General features: G+C 42.3%; 1 protein-coding gene across 1 annotated transcript in view; it reads left to right on the top strand.

Moving 5' to 3' along the window:
• LOC117220345 (uncharacterized) overlaps positions 1-15,372 on the top strand; it is a 35,013-nt gene extending 19,641 nt beyond the window's left edge. Inside the window, exon 4 of the mRNA XM_076526860.1 lies at positions 14,770-15,372. Coding sequence (XP_076382975.1) covers positions 14,770-14,952 — 183 coding nt within the window. The 3' untranslated portion in view covers positions 14,953-15,372. The remainder of the gene's footprint in view (positions 1-14,769) is intronic.
• Positions 15,373-17,647: the final 2,275 nt, after the last annotated feature.

Genomic DNA, 17,647 nt, shown 5'->3' with positions numbered 1-17,647 from the left:
CCATTGTCGCTGTATATTACGCTGTATATTAAAAATGAGGGGGTCGACAATGACGTCACCAGTTCCAAATGCATGGCCCTATAAACTGCGCAGGTAAACACGCAGATCCACGCTTTCTGTCCTCCCTTTAAATACACCGGCCCGGCAAAATCCACGCCCACTATCTCGAAGACCGCGGCGTCCCTAATTCTGTCCAGCGGCAACGGTGCAGGTACAGACTCGAGCGGCTTGGAATCATGCCTGCGACAATTCACACACTTCCTGATTGCCGACCTAATTACCTTCCGGCCACCCAAGATCCAGAAACTTTCTCTCAGCGCGCTCATTGTTATTTCAACTCCCGCGCGATTTAGTTCCCTATGTTTCGCCTCTATAATTAAATGCACAATCCTATGATTACAAGGCAAAATGATCGAGCATCGAAAATTGTACGCATTTTCTCGCAATACTATTTTCGTGCTTAGACGAAGCAACCCATCCACATCCCTGAACGGCTGTAAATGTTTAATTCGCGCATCATTTTCCCCGTGAATGAACGTTTCTAACTGAATCAGTCTCACCAGGGTCACTTCAGCTCCTTGCATTTCCGAAATACTCAAATCGCTTTGGATTCGTGCATCGGCTTTGTTACTCGTATTAAACCTGAATCTTTTTATCCACGCTAAGACCCGTAAAATTTTCTTATAATCGGAGAATTTAGTTTCAAACCAACTCCCTTCTCCCTTACAATTACTCGCGGCGGAAAACAACACCGTAGATTTAAAATTTTTAGAACTCGATTTCTTCATCTCTTGGCCCACTTCCTTCTCGTCATATGTGAATTCACTATGAGGCCAGTTCTCCGCTCCCATGTATAACCACGCCGGACCCTCCCACCAGCGGGAGCTCGCTAGCTGGTCCACCGTACACCCTCTTGATGGTAAGTCGGCGGGGTTCAAAACTCCGGGCACATGCCGCCATTGTTCGGTCTTTGTGAACTCACGTATTTCTCTGACCCTATTGTTTACGAAAGTGGCCCAATCGTATTCCTTCTTAATCCACGTTAGCACCGTTTACGAGTCGCTCCAGTAGTACGTACTAACATTTTCTAGCTTTAGGGCCTGCAGCACGCTGGTTGTTAATCGCACGGCTATCATCGCCGCTAACAATTCTAATCGCGGGATGCTATGTCGCGCGTCCGTCGTTTCCTTTTTTACCGGGGCTACCCGTGTTTTCGCCTGCACAAAATTTACTCTTACACCGGAGTCATCTTCTACGCGTATATATATTACGGCCGCGTATGCTACCTTGCTGGCGTCACAAAACGAATGTATGCTTACGCGATCCGTATTGGGAACATCCCCCAGAAAACATCGCGGCAATGAAATCTTATTTAAATTTTGCACTGAACCTAGTCATTTTCTAAATTTGCGTTGTATGTCCTCCCCGACTTCCTCATCCCACGATAACTTTTGAGACCAAGTCTCTTGTAACAAAATTCGCGGGCAAAGTACTACGGGACTTGCGATTCCTAATGGGTCAAATATACTATGGGCGGTTGAGAGAATATACCTCTTAGTTATCTTTTCTGAACCTGATTGACTCAGTGGTGGTACCTTCAACGACAGCGTATCGCGCTCTTTGTCCCAGCTCATGCCTAATACTGCGGTTTGGGTTTCGTGAGAGCCGTCGCTGTTATACTCCCACCCTCGAAGGTCGAACCCGCCTAACGCCATCACTGCTTTTGCATCGCTCATAAACTCATTCAGACTTTTTTCCGAGTTTGTGCTCGTAACGCAGTTATCCACATAAAAACTCTCTGCCAACTGCTGTATATTGTACGTGCTAAAATCTTGGCTGTCGTTACTCTCTGAAGCCTTGATGAATTTACTTAAATGCAAGTGAATTATTGCTGCTAGAATGAAGGGGCTAGACGACACACCGAATACTACTCGACAATGTCGTAAAACTACAATTTCTTCGCATTCATTCACCCATAAAAAACGCAAGAAATCTCTATCTTTACCATGCAATGCGATTTGCAGAAACGCTCTTTCAATGTCGGATATTATACCTATACGACCTTTTCGGAAACGCAATAAAACCGTTGGGATCAGCTCTATGAGATTAGGTCCTTTCTCCAAACAGTCATTGAGCGACGGGTAGCGAGGTTCCTTTGCAGATGCATCGAATACCAGTCTAATCTTTGTCGTGCTGTTTTCTTTTATGACGTGCCGATGTGGTAGGTAGTGTCCCCACGTCACTGTCTCTTCTTCCGGCACATGTTCAATGACGCCTTGAGCAAGCCATTCTTTAAAAATCGCGTCGTAGTCTTCAAACAGCGCATCTCTTTTTAATCTCTTTATGGTGGAGTGCAGCCTTCGCGTCGCACTCTCTTTATTGTTCTTCAGCGCTGGGTGGTTTTCTAGCCACGGCAATTGCACTTTATTGGGATTATGGAATGGAAATGATTCTAATTCTTTGCTTTAGAAGACTTTATTTTAATCCTTTATTCAGAGAAGGTATATGAGCGAAACCGATCGAGCGACCAAACTCTACTGAGAGTCCGGTAAGAAGAAACGCTTCTTTTATACCATTTTTGGGTTCGTCGTGTCCACCAATCAGAGACGATTTATTTGTCGCGTTTTACATTGTATACGTGACGCTGGAACCCTCAAACAGTTAGTGTTGTCGTCTAAACTGCGGTCTCTGAGAGACGGGCCGTACCTAAGTCCTTGGTGGACCATACCGACCGCTCTTGCGACTTATGCCTGATGTTCGGGCTCTACCCTCGTTCACTATCGTATCAGGGGAAGACAGCGTGCTACTCCCACTGCCACCTCGAGTCCAACCCAATCCAGGCACTCTTACGGAGTAGTGTTAAAGTCTTTTATCTCCGCAAGAGGGGCTTCAGCCTGGCCCGAGGGGACGAACCCCGAGGGGTTCGCCCAGCATGCCGTACATCGACGGAGCTGGACGAGTCCACGCTCCGTATGCAGTTTCGTTCTATGTTCGTTTCTTAGTCTTTCTCACGGATCGTGCGAATTTCTGGAACTCCTTAAACAGCTGCTCTGACACCAGGCTGGCTTTGTCGATCGGCCACTGAAATCCTTCTCGAATCGCCGCCTGGCGTAGGTGTTCCCTGTCCTCTACGTAACGCTGACAATCGTAGAGGACGTGGTTTGGAGTTTCCTCCTCCCCACATTCGCACAACTCGTCGTCGACCAGGGCGAACGTCTTGAGCTTCGCACGGAAGTCTCCGTGTCCGCTCAAGAACTGCGCTACATCATGGTCGACTCTGATCCAGCTCGCTGAGAGTCAGTCTGATACCTCGCCGAAGTATTGGAAGGTTTCCCTACCCTTCGTCGAGGACGACCATCTCTGCTGCCACATCTCTAAAGTCGCCTCCCTCAGCCTTCTGCGAACTTGGGCTTCGGTGACGACTTCGTCTGCCAAGGGACCCTCAAACAGTCAGGGCACGATGTATACCAAAAGGTACCGGCGATGATGTATCGCGGCATCTAATATATACAGTTTACATCACCGTCGCTGCCCGCTGACGGAGCCGGCGAAATGTAAACCGATATCTTAACTGAAGATATCTTACTAAGTAAACTATAGATTAATTTTTGTTCGAGGCTAAAATTTCAACACACTTCATACCTGCCGTCTTGGTTTATAGTTACTGTTTCGAGGAAGTCTTCTCTTAACTTCTGCATCTGTGTCTCCCTCGAGGCACTTTCTAAAGGGTCCTTTATTCCCAAAACATCTAGGGACCATAAATCAGCTACTTTCTCGCTATTCACAAACATACCCGTCGTAACTATGACTGGATCTTCTCGTTTATCCGGGCTTGTTATAGCGCCCATCACCGTCCAACCCAAGCACGTCTCGACGGCGACTAATCCGCACTTTAACCCTTTCGCTACGGGCGGATTCTCCGTCGCGGTACTTCTGCTGAACAGAGCGCTGCGACATCACTGCACGCTACGCGACGGCGATCGTCAGCGGAAGTCGGTACTCCGCGGCGGTCGGCGGAGAACCTAAGCTGTTTGAATTGAATGAATATTTCGAACGAAAAAATTTTTCTCCAAAGGGTATTTATAAATAAAGGGTATTCCAGGGTATTTTATAACGTCTTAGCATGCGCTCTTTAATTTACAGTATAAGAGGAAATAACATTATGCAATATAATGCATCTTATGGAAAGCCACTATAATGGTCCGTAGTACCTCAGTGGCACCAAATGGAAAGCCACTATAGTGGTCCGTAGTACCTCAGTGGCACCATATGGAAAGCCACTATAGTGGTCCGTAGTACCTCAGTGGCACCAAATGGAAAGCCACTATAGTGGTCCGTAGTACCTCAGTGGCATCATATGGAAAGCCACTATAGTGGTCCGTAGTATCTCAGTGGCACCAAATGGAAAGCCACTATAGTGATCCGTAGTACCTCAGTGGCATCATATGGAAAGCCACTATAGTGGTCCGTAGTAGCGAAAGGGTTAATTCGTGCCGTCTACCTGTAAGTATTTTTCCGGCTACGTCTGCTCCGATAAGAATAGCCACCGCGCTTTCAACCTCATCGATGTCTGTGAGTGTAATACCTAATGCCTTCAACTCTTGCATCCACGGTCCACTCTCTACCGTAGGAATTTTTTGGCATATAATCTCTTCATCCAGTGCCGAGAGAGTGCACAGACAACGATCTTCCAAATCACGCAGTTGTATCTTATACTTTTTATGCTGCACGATACCTGACTGCTTTCCACCAAAAAGCATATGTTTCATGGCTTGCTCCCCTATCGACTCGTATCCCACACGATTAGCAGCTTCCTTGGTGATGTACGAGTGCTGCGATCCATCATCCACTACCACTCGAACGACACTCCTGTTCTCACCGTTGCACAAATAAAGACGCAATGTTTGCAGGTACACTTCGGCTTTATTGGCATTTGCCAAATTGTTAAACTCGACTTTAACCGGCGTATCTGAACTTTTTTCACTCTCTTCTCTCTTCATTTCACGGCACATTATTAGCACATGCCGTCGCGAACACCACGCACATTTCACATGTGAACGACATTTTTTAGCGTCATGGCCTATATTTAAACAATTAAAACATGCGCGCTTTTTTTTTACTCGTTGTTGTCGTTCACTAAGAGTCATCCCTTTTGCCTTATAGCAATTCATGCTGAGATGTTCACTCTCACCACAAAATAGACACGGTTTTAGCTCACCTTTCGTCGTCAGTAAATCAGTCGCACTCGGTACATCTCTCCGTTGCCGCCTTCTGTCGGGATCCTCGCGACGTTTCTCCACTTTCGACTCTGGCTGGGGCTTCAAGCTAAAACCCTTGGAAGCCATGGTGACCCGTTCCTCGCTTTCGACTTCCTTGGCCAAGAACTATAGTAGCTCGTCCAACCGATTTCTCGACGGATCCGCCTTCTCACTGGATCCTTGCGATGTTTCAGCACGCCTGGCACTTCGTTGCCAAACGCGCAATAACTCCTCTGGTAATGAGGATTCCACGAGAGGGAACAGCATTGCCGCGCACTTATCGGTAGTGACACCGAGCGTGTCGAGAGCACTTAGATGTGACTCGATAGTGTCATATAAGACCGCCAAACTTACACTCTTGCTCGGTGTCATCGCATTTTGAAGCACTAATTGCAACAGCTCGCGCACATACACCTCTATTTGTAAATCATCACTACCGTACCGGTTTTTTAAACTTGGCGCACCTCACATGAGTATTCTTCAAGAAATGGCACGCATAACTAAGGTAGCACACGAAAAGGATACGTGGCGAATCGAAAAAACACAACAAGGCCCTCGAACTCAGACCACCGCTTACTCCATCGCCGGAGGAAAGGATCTCCGCTGAACACACTTTGGGTATCGTCTAAACTAATTCAAAATAGCTCCGATGGAAGGGATTTGTCCCCAAATAAAAGACCAGTACATCCGCGATCCTCCTGCATTTCTGTAACCAAATGTTCGCTGAAGCTCGACGCAAACGGAGATCCGCGAGGGTTCCCGAACGATATCCGTCCAGACTGAAGAACGTGGGACTTGGATTTGGGAGCAAGAATCTAGAAGAAGGATTTATCCTTCAAAACATTTCGAAACTGGAGAAGGAAAATCCCGCACGGATCAAACTACTCAGACCACGCGGAAAACTACCAAACACCTTGACATAACTTACACTCTTGCTCGGTGTCATCGCATTTTGAAGCACTAATTGCAACAGCTCGCGCACATACACCTCTATTTGTAAATCATCACTACCGTACCGGTTTTTTAAACTTTGAATCACTTTATCATAGTTCTGTGCTGTTGCCGGAAAACTTCTAATTACATGATCTGCGCGTGAATTAGGTACTATCGCCTGTGGCTTAAATATTGGATAGTGTCATTTTTGACGATAGTGTCATTTTTGTGTATCTTTTTAAAGAGGCTCCAAAACCGCAACCAATCGCGCACATTCCCACTGAACTTTGGTATTTCTGTCTTCGGCAGGTGGCACGTTTTTTTATTCTCCTTTTCACCACTCGAAACGCTCCCGTTTGATGCATCTGCTCGGGCTGATATAAACTGCTCCATGTCCCACTTGGCTCTTAGGAAATTCTTCTGATACTCTTCTGCGTCACCCATCTCTTGCTCGATGGTATGATCTTGTATGTCCGCTGTATCATACAAGAGGTCTATGTAGTGATCAGTGGTTGCTTCCAACATCTTCATCTTGTTTTCCAAAAACTGGAATGCAACCCCGATACTCCGCGCATCTTGTGGTGTTGTCTGAGCTTCGTCGAAAGCCTTCAGTGCTTTCGTAAATGCTGCACGCTCCGTAGTTCTCTTCTTCTTGATCCTATCCATTTTTTGATGTTCGCAAAAATGAGCCACTCAGTTATACACGACACTGAAGAAATCCACAGTTCTGTCACGGACGCCAAATGTTATTTTAGGATAATGACTGGGATGATAAAGTGTATAACTGAAATGACCTAAACTGAATTTATTGACGAACAAGTATATCTTACTTGCTAAACAACGATAGACACTGTATAAAAGATAGAATTCGGTACGTGAGCGGCTCCGATGTATTCTCCACCGGATCTAAAACGAGACTCCCTCGCCGACACGACTACTTCCATAAACAACTCTGCCTAATTTTCTCCTTACCTGGGTTTTTTTGGGAATATTTTCCTCCGAGCGCAGACCCTAAACTCCCCGAGAGCGATATGCAATAAAAAGGACCGTTACCGCTCCACTCGGTTGACTCTTAGGCAGGTAGGCTCAACAACATCTTTGAGGGCCGTGTCATTTAACAGACCCCGTTGACCGACCTGTTGAAAGGTGCACCTACACGCGGAAACCCACAGATAAACTGGTCACAAGACGCCAATATTGTCTTTTCGCAGGTAAAGGAGGCACTAACGCAAGCTACCCTCCTGGCGCATCCAGTACCGGGCGCGCAATTATCACTCAGTGTAGATGCATCCGACTACGCAATGGGTGCAGTTTTACAGCAATGGGTCAGCAACACCTGGCAGCCTATAGCTTTTTACACTAAAACCCTCCCCTCAGCACAACGGAAATATAGCGCGTACGATAGAGAACTGCTAGCAATATACACCGCCGTGCGACGATTCCGCTATCAAATCGAAGGATAGACAATCATAGTATTTATAGACCACAAACCTCTAGTTTACGCTTTCAAACAGCGGTCAGAGAAATGCACACCTAGACAATTTAGGCACCTAGATTTCATAGGACAATTTACGGACATTAGACAATTTTTTACGGACATAGGACAATTTTTTGGACATATGACATGTTAACGGAAAAGACAATATAAAAGTCGCGGACGCTTTATCCCTGGTAGAAGAATTACACATACCAGCATGCGTAGACATTAAACAAATAGCCGAAGCGCTCCGAAGTCATACGAAGAGCTCCAACGTCTCTTACTGGCCGAGACGGCACTTAATTTAAAAAAGCGATTTAAAAAATCGCCACACCTACCGTCCGACCATACGTGCCAAAAATCTATCGTCGACAAATTTTCAAATCTCTGCTCTATCGCACCCCGGAACAAAAATATCAAAAAAACTAATCGCGGGCCGTTTCGTGTGGCCATCAATAAATAAGGACTGCATTCAATGGACCAAGGAGTGCACCCAATGCCAGCGAAACAAGATCACGCGACATACAATATCGCCAACAGGCATGTTCGACCCACCCAACTCCAGATTCGAACATATACATATCGACATAGTAGGGCCACTACCGATCTCACAAGGATTTCACTATTGCCTTACCTGCGTCGAGAGATCGCTTTACCCGTTGGCCAGAGGCGATTCCAATGGAAGATATTACCGCAGAGACAGTAGCGAGAACCTTATTAAACGGATGAATAGCACGTTTTGGGGTACCCGCAAAAATCATCACGGACCAAGGCAGACAATTCGAGTCCCAACTCTTCAAAGAGTTAACTCGAAGGACCGGCTCAAATCATATCAGAACAACGGCGTACAATCCAGCAGCAAACGGCATGGTCGAAAGACTCAATCGGCAACTAAAAGCCGCCATAAGGTGCTACGAGACCGACGAGTGGACAGAAGCCTTACCCCTTATATTACTAGGGATAAGGACGGCAGTGAAAGAAGGCATACAAACAACCCCAGCAGAAATGGTCTACGGCAGCAACCTCCGACTTCCAGGAGAATTTTTCATAACAAACCCAGAAACCGACATCTCAGAATTTGTAAATTATAACTCTGACGAGAAATGCAAAAAATAAAACCTCGTCCAGCAACACACCACGGTCACAAAAATACATTCATCCATAAAGATTTAGGCACAACCGATTATGTTTTCCTCCGACACGATGCGGTAAAACTACCGTTACAAACCCCCATACGACGGACCGTACAAAGTTTTGAAACGCGGTATAAGTATATTTTTAATGTTTGTTTTTGTTTACTTTATACTTTATCGTTACCCTATATTGTCTATACTCGTCATAGTTGTGTTACAAATAAAATTACTATAAATTACCTCCAAAATCTTGCTTTAACGTGTTAACTTCGCTTCTGCTAGAAGGCATCTCGCACAGTTCATTACCGTACAGTTGCGTCGTTCTGACACACCGTTTAACTCGTGCGTGTGTGAGGAGAACTAGACTTAATGTAAAAATCTTATGGTTTCGCGAAATTTTTACATTATATTTATATATTCTCTGTGCCGTTATCGCAGCGGAGTTGTTTAATTTTCTAACTTGTCTGAGTTTTCATTAAATTAAAATGCTCGACAAAACACTCGAAAACCGCGCTTTTGTTTTTAATGCGATATACCCTTGTGACCAACAGGGATTAACGGTCCAAGCACACCGGTGTGAGTTATTTTCAGGATGTCCACGGCTCGACTCCTATTATTTTTAAATTTTAATCGTTTCTAGTAGGCTTCTCACCAACTGCGTAATATTTACGTTCGCAAAACTGGTATGACCAAGTGTTCGATACCATTTTTCCATCATTGACACGTTCATATTACTAATTTAAATTCTAGGAGAAACCGTTTTGAAATAACCTTTGCAATCAATTTTCCCACATAAGACAACATTTGTGCTTTATTTTCACTAAATAGGATAGAATTCTTTTGGTTGGTTATATTTGGCGGTGGTAAATGTGACGATGTTTGGGAGAATAGGAGAGGGAAAGACGTTTCGTCCGGGACCCGCTAGAGGACTCATCAGTAAGGCTATACTGGCGGGCCCTTGCCTTAGACGTTGAGATATCGGTAGGAATTTCAGATTTTTTTTTCAGAAAGATGGGTCGCGCACTTAACGTGCATGACACACTCTATAACCAATCACTGCTCCCGGGGCAGACGGGAAACAGTCATTCGTGTTTTACCGAGCCGTAGATACTGTAAGGGCACTTCGTCTAACTGTTGCATCTACGCATCTTCCTAGCGGGCGACTCTATGTCACTCCACTGCGGTCCCTGTCCTGGTCACAGATTCCTTTTCCACTCGAAAATCGACGAAGAAAATGTGACAAGGACAGGATTGTAGCCCAGCGTTTCGTCCAGGTCTCGCTAGTGGACTCCTCAGTAAGACTATCTAGCGGGACCATGCCTTAGACGCTGGCAGTAGAGAGCCATTGCTAGTCGGACACTTCAAATTTCAGGAAGGATATCGGTAGGAAGGACGAAGTCTGTATATATACAAATTGAGGCGGATCGGTTACTTGCAGGATGAAGAGCCATCTGCTGGCGGGTTTGGAGGTAGCCGCTACAGTTATATTTGACACGCTTAACCCTTTCGTTACGGCAGTCCGCTTACTTAATAACTCCAACTAAAAAATTTGAAACATCTGCGACGTCCAAGTCTCGTTGCTTCCTAACGAAGTATGGGAACCTGTGGAGTCGAAGCAGACCTGATTATACTACACGAAGACTGAGAGGAGGGTTCAGTTTTTCTGCAATGGGCGTTCTGTAGGTACAGATTACATCCACAATGCGGGATTAATTCATCTAAGAGCAGGTTGCATGGCTACTACGGACTTTAACCAGGTACAGGCAATCAATACTATGGCCTCAAGACAAGAACAACTTTACGCACCAGAGGTAGCTTACAATTTAACGAAACTATAACCAGATTTTGGCGCACCTCACATGAGTATTCTTCAAGAAATGGCACGCATAACTAAGGTAGCACACGAAAAGGATACGTGGCTGCAATCCAACCGCGCTATCTCTTTAACAAATCTTGAGAAGGAAGCCCAAAAAATTCAGAAAAAGAACAATTTGTGCACGATATCCATGTCGGACTAATCTCTGGCGGTAGTCTACTAATACTTCTCTTAGTCGGTGGCACAGCATTTGGAATTTACGAGATAAAACCATTTTCATTTTCAAGCGGCCGAACCAAAGAAGACGCAACCCCGGCCCCCATCGAAAAAACAACAAGGTCCTCGAACTCAGACCACCGCTTACTCCATCGCCGGAGGAAAGGATCTCCGCTGAACACACTTTGGGTATCGTCTAAACTAATTCAAAATAGCTCCGATGGAAGGGATTTGTCCCCAAATAAAAGACCAGTACATCCGCGATCCTCCTGCATTTCTGTAACCAAATGTTCGCTGAAGCTCGACGCAAACGGAGATCCGCGAGGGTTCCCGAACGATATCCGTCCAGACTGAAGAACGTGGGACTTGGATTTGGGAGCAAGAATCTAGAAGAAGGATTTATCCTTCAAAACATTTCGAAACTGGAGAAGGAAAATCCCGCACGGATCAAACTACTCAGACCACGCGGAAAACTACCAAACACCAAGAAATCCAAATTATACCGGAGGAAGCGGAATCGAAAGCGGAATCCGAAGGGGATCGGCAGTGAAACTGAATGTCTGAGATCTCAACCTAGAAGAGATCACAGATGATAACATTACGAAATGGATGCCGGGAGCCCGTCTAGAGAAGAAATACGGGCGGATCCGGAGGAAACTAGAAATGTTATTTTAAGTATAATTAGGCTCTAGATAAGAATAGAATAAGGATACTGCATACGTGCGCGCGCGCACTTTCAATAACTCGATACATACTCCGTTCAAGAAATCTGTGTAAAGCGTAAGCTCTCAGAAAGGAGTGAAAGCATCATTTGAATGATGTTTCACCTAAGAGGGGAGGTGTAACGTACGGAAAATTCTCCGACGTGTTTTTTCTTACTTGTTCCTGAAGGCATACGTCAGACTGGTGTCAGCCGGCCAGAATTGCTCTGTACGAGTCAAGTACCTTCGAATGGCGCACGAAAACGAACCTTCTGGAATCGGAGCATATATGGACACCTCCACTACCATTTTTCAATCAAAAATTTGGGTGTATAAAGGGTCCAAATGCGATCAAAAAGCGGGCTAGTTTCAAGTCAATTAGAGAGTGCGATCTAGAATCCGCGATACATGCACGCATACACAATTGTACTAAACCAGAGAGCTTGTAATATACTATCTTTTAGCAGTTAATTTGATTGTCAAACTCAATTATTCCATTTCCTGATTCGAAGCGGTAATTGGTAGTAGTAACCCACAGAGATGTATCTTTACTGTTCGAGGTGTATCTTCATTTCTATGAAACACATCCTAATTGCCTAGTGGCGACCCGTAGAAGAAAGAAGCTTCGGCTGGTTCATGCAATTTTCTCTCATACCTAGTGGCGACCCGGAGATAAAAAAAAGCATATCGGCTAGTCCACACAATTTTCCCTTATCAAAATTCCAAAATCGCATCCAATCTCCGGCCACCCAAAGCTGCCTAACAATAGAATAGCTACGCTGCCAATTTCTTTTCTAATTTTATTTTAGAGAGAAATAATTAATTTTTCCAATCTTGCATGTAATTATTCTCGATTTCTCGCGCATAAGCAATAAATTGACAAAAATATTATTGAAATAAAGGTTACTCATTATTTATATGGCAACAAATTGCAACAAAAATTTGATAAGAATGTTTTTACTTCATACAAAATTTAAGATTATCTAAACTTTTTTTTATGAAACTATATCCTTTTCATCAATTGATACATCATCGTATGTGCTAACAGTATTTTTGGAGAAAATTTTAAAACTGGCACAATTTCCTTGAATATTTTACCAACACCGGATGGAAAACAAATCGACGTAGCATTTGAATTTTCAAGTGGAACTGTAGCCTTTTCAAATGATATTGAAGAGATACTAAACACTTCAAACTTCCCTTCTCGACTGATTTGAGCTGACACAGTGACAACGCGGATTTTGTCAGGATTAGCTCATTCTGTGGGCAGAGTCACGTAATAGAGCCAAGCGGCAAAAAAGCCCAACCCAATGGAAATATGCCTTAATATTACATAATTCAAGGATGATCATCTTGATCATTTTCTCAATTTGTTCCTTCACATGATCACGAACTTTTTGAATATTAATTACTCGCTCATGGTATTTAATTGCGTCTATTAATTGTAATTGTAGCAACGCAAAGGCTTCTGCATAAGCGTTAAATTAGTATTTTTATTTGTCGGTATCTCTTCAAGATTTGAATAATAATAATAATAATAATGAGGAATAGTAATTTTCAGGTTGGATTTGAACATTATATTGGGTTGGCAAGAAAGTAATTTCGGTATTTCAATGTGAAATAAACCTCAATTTTTTCTATACACAAAATGAACTTTAACCAGTCAAATATTTTCCATTCTGTTCGATGACCTTTTGCCATCTTCCTAGTAACTTCATGATTCCGCGCTCATAAAACTTCTGGTCCTTATCAGTAAAAAAACTCAATCAAGTGCACTTTGAGATGATTGCATTACCGATTCGTTGTGTTAAGTAAATTTCTTTCAGTTTCTTAACAAGTCCAAGACATCTTATGGGCTATTCAATTGTTGTGTATGATGCATTTAACCTTTCTGTAATCTCTCGTACAGATATATGATGATTCCATTCAATTATGGCCTCGATTTTGTCATCATAAACTTCAGAAGGTCGACTAGAACGTTGGTCATCTTCAATTAAAAATCTTCGAAACAAAATTCTTTTTAACCAATTCTGACACGTGCGTTCTATTAAGCAATCGACGCCATGAACTTCACATATCTCTTTTTGAGCCTCGGCCGCTTTCTTGCCTTTAGGAAAATGGAAAAGTAAAATGTGTCGAAAAATGTTCATTTTTGCACTTCGTGGGACTTTCCTTCAGGCCACCCACGCCGGACCCGCTTAGCGAAAGAAAGTTCCAAGTACCCTTCAGATAATCCCTTAATTCACGACAGTCTCTATTTGCTATTGAGAACTCCGGAAGAAAAACTCTACTAAAACATGTGACGCTGAAGTCTGGAAAATATCAACTCAAAAATAGCTTCGTCGAACGAGAGTCGTAAATTACGTTGGCCGTTTGCACGAAAGAAAACTTTCTCTTGTGCGTGTGACCGGACGTTACATTAGTAAAGTCATACAATTCAGCAAAATTATGCAGACAAATAAATTCTAATTCTTTAGGTTTGCTTATATAATATTTATCTATAAAGGATGGGAAATATGTCAGTGGACTTAGCTTGCATAACCTTAATTTCTTTATGTGTTTTCAATTGTTTATTCCCAATCATATTTACATGTAACCATCTAATAGTAGTTTCTGCGTCAGTACCATGCAATGAAACTCCCAAAAGAGTATCAACGTCTTCCAGTGTACCTTAGAGACATTTATTACCTCAAATGTGACTATACCTTTTTTCAGGTTTTGATACGTATTTAATACAGTAAAATGTTAATAACGATGAATTTCCCCCAACAAATTGCATAGCCATGTTACCTTCCCAAACAGTAAGAATTGATATACAGGGTGTCCCAAAAGTTACTCAAAAACGGGAAATGACGGGTTCCTGAACTCATTTGAAGTAACTTTTTCCTTAGCAAAAATGCAACCCGCGGTTTTGTTTACGAGTTATTGACGAAAAACAGTGACCAATGAGAGGCGAGATCAGCTGACGCAAAACGGTCGAGTAAACGAGCGGACGAAGCCCAGTTTCGCTTATTGGGGTTCTATAGCCTCGCGCCAATTGATCACACCTCCCATTGAACACTGTTTCTCGTTAATAATTCATAAACAAATCCACGAATTGTATTTTCGCTAAGGAAAAAGTTACTTCAAATGATCTCAGGAACCCCTCATTTCCCGTAAGTAACATCATTTTGGGACACCCTGTATGCAGTTTTATAATGATTTTACTCACTACGTTATTGAAATTATTTTACAGTTACTTTGGCTAAACGGAACGCTGGGCTTTAGCCGTTATTCCCCTTTAACCGAATTTGCATATTATATGGCAGACAAAAGCGCTGAAACACACATGGCATTTTGCATGTCGGTATTGTCATTCGTTTGGATGCTCGATGCAACGGAATCGCTGGACGCAATTTTGGACATCTGGACCAAGTAGTGAACCAGTGATGTTTAGTTTTGTAAGAAACTTCCAATATTCTAGAGTCTCGTAAATTAAAAATTTTAATACATCTAAATAGTACATTTACAAACAAAAATCTCGGTAGCATAAGTCACTAAAAAGTAGTATTCAGCATTTAATTAATCTTTTAGTTATGTTTTTAAATTAATTAATAACTTCAATTTGTAGGGAACAAAGGAATCGATTGTGGACATTCCGTAAACGTAAAAGAAAACGAATAACCTTCGCAAATCCTGAAGTGTCAGATTGGTTCATCTACAAATTCATGTGTAGCAAGGATCAAACTTAAACAATAGACTATAATATATTTCTTAAATTTTTTAACCTCTTTATATATTGTACTAGATCTTTCTATGTGCAAACGAAATATTTGTAATAAATTGTGTTGTTTTGTAACTTCATTGTTATTTTTTATTTCGCCAAAAATTGAAGTTGGAAAAGCAAATTTCTCCAGTACAACATATAGGTATAGGTCTGATATTGGACGTTAAGTTATAGTTTGTGAAGTGCAACTCCTCCGAAGGTTATCTAAATGTTAACATGTTAGAACAGAAGGCAGCGATTATACAGTTCAAAGAAAGAAACAAGGGCTATGCCAGTATCGTGTTGTTTCAAGTACGTTTCGTTTCCTTTATTTTTCTCTCTCCCACCAAAAAGAGGGCGTCGTCGGATGCGTAATGGACCGCACGAGGTCGGGGAGTTCATCTCTAGCAAACTTACGCGCGTCGGCTAACTACCACGGCCGAGAACCGACTGGTGGCTGCTGGTAGCAGTGTAACCATTTGCCTGTAGTAGAGGGACATTCTTCTAGCCAATACGTTTACCAAAATCCCCGACAAACCTCCCACTCCTACTATGTATATCTGCTATTTTAATAAATATATTTATATATATTTAATATACATATAATATATAATAGATAATCTGCTATTTTCCTTTCATATATACATTTTTCATTGTTTAGCCTTATCCTCAGTGGAAAATGGTCAGACCCCAGTGGATTTTCATCTTGAGAAACTATTGCCTGTGAGGCAATAGTAATGTTGTTGTTTCCAAACCAATATGTTGGTTCGACAATATCAGGTCTAAATTACTGTATGTGTTATTTCTAATATCATTGTGTGATTTAGTATTAATTATATCATATACGATTACAATTTACGAACACGATTACGATCACGATTACGGTTTACGATACGAAATTATAATATAACGAACACGGTTTACTATTTCGGCGTGCGATTATGAGAATTATTGTACACTGTTTTATTGTCTTTTTATATTGTATTTTGTGTACGTCACTGTTTAGTGATAAATAGCATAGTTTCCAAAACCTACTATCTCTATATATACAGGGTGTCCCAAAAATGTCTCGCATTACGGAAATGTGGGGTAGCTGAGATCATTCTAAGTAACTTTTTCCTTTGCGAAAATGCAATCTGCGGCTTTGTTGACGAGTTATTAATGAAAAACACCGACCAATGAGACACAATGGCGCGAAACACAACGTGGTCAATCGATCGAGTGCCATGTGCTCCTACCACTGAGTTTGACAGCTGAAGGAGGGGACTCTGTGCCGCGTTCAAATCAATGAACAAATCTTGGAACATGAACTTTCGATATTTTTTTTACCACGTGGCAGTGATAATTTTAAGAAAAACGCTGTTCATTCTTATTTCAGAATGTCTGAAGAATATTTACTATATGAAATTTTTAATGCAAGGTGAAGATTAACAAAGTTCGTGAATGTTAATTTATTAAATTTTAATTTAAATAATTCCGCGTCCGAACACAATTCAACGAGCGATTCGCAAAGCTAATTTAATAAATAATAATCGTGTTAAAGGACGTAAGAGATTTGTTTGATAGAGAAATATGAAGAATATTATCAATAAGAAACTCACCCATTTAGTTGTTAATCCACTACATGGTCGGAAATGTGTGCTGGAGGATAATGCATTGACCTCGTACAATGTATGAACAGCGTTTTTCTTAAAATTATCACTGCCACGTGGTAAAAAAAATATCGAAAGTTCATGTTCCGGGACTTGTTCATTAATTTGAACGCGGCACAGAGTCCCCCTTCAGCTGTCAAACTCAGTGGTAGGAGCACATGGCACTCGATCGATTGACCACGTTGTGTTTCGCGCCATTGTGTCTCCTTGATCGGTGTTTTTCATTAATAACTCGTCAACAAGCTACCCCACATTTCCGTAATGCGAGACATTTTTGGGTCACTCTGTATATTATATACGAGAGTATGGAAATAAGTGATTAGTATTAAGACAAAACGCTCAAACTGTTCGCCGAATTACCAACAATCGAATTTGACTAACTGTTTGATCGTTTTGTCACTGCACCAATTGGCGCTGTATGGATATCGAACAGTGCTTCATTTTTTGAGATTAAATTTGTGAACCACAGAAGCAACAACAATCTCATGTGTTCCTCAGGCTCCTCTAATTAATAATAACATTAAATTCATGCAAGCGGGAATGTTCGTCCTTATTCGCTCCAGAAGTGAGAATGTCGATGTCCGAATAAAATACAATTTTCTATGTACAAACACAGCCTAGTTTCGTTGTAGATTGCAGATCAGAATTTCTATTAGACGTTTTAGAATTGTTTCATGTAGCTTTTAACTCTTTTTTGCCGGTAAATTGTTACAATT

This window comes from Megalopta genalis, chromosome 16 (assembly GCF_051020955.1).
Source record: "Megalopta genalis isolate 19385.01 chromosome 16, iyMegGena1_principal, whole genome shotgun sequence".
NCBI lineage: Eukaryota > Metazoa > Arthropoda > Insecta > Hymenoptera > Halictidae > Megalopta > Megalopta genalis.
This window is presented reverse-complemented; position numbering and strand designations above follow the sequence as displayed.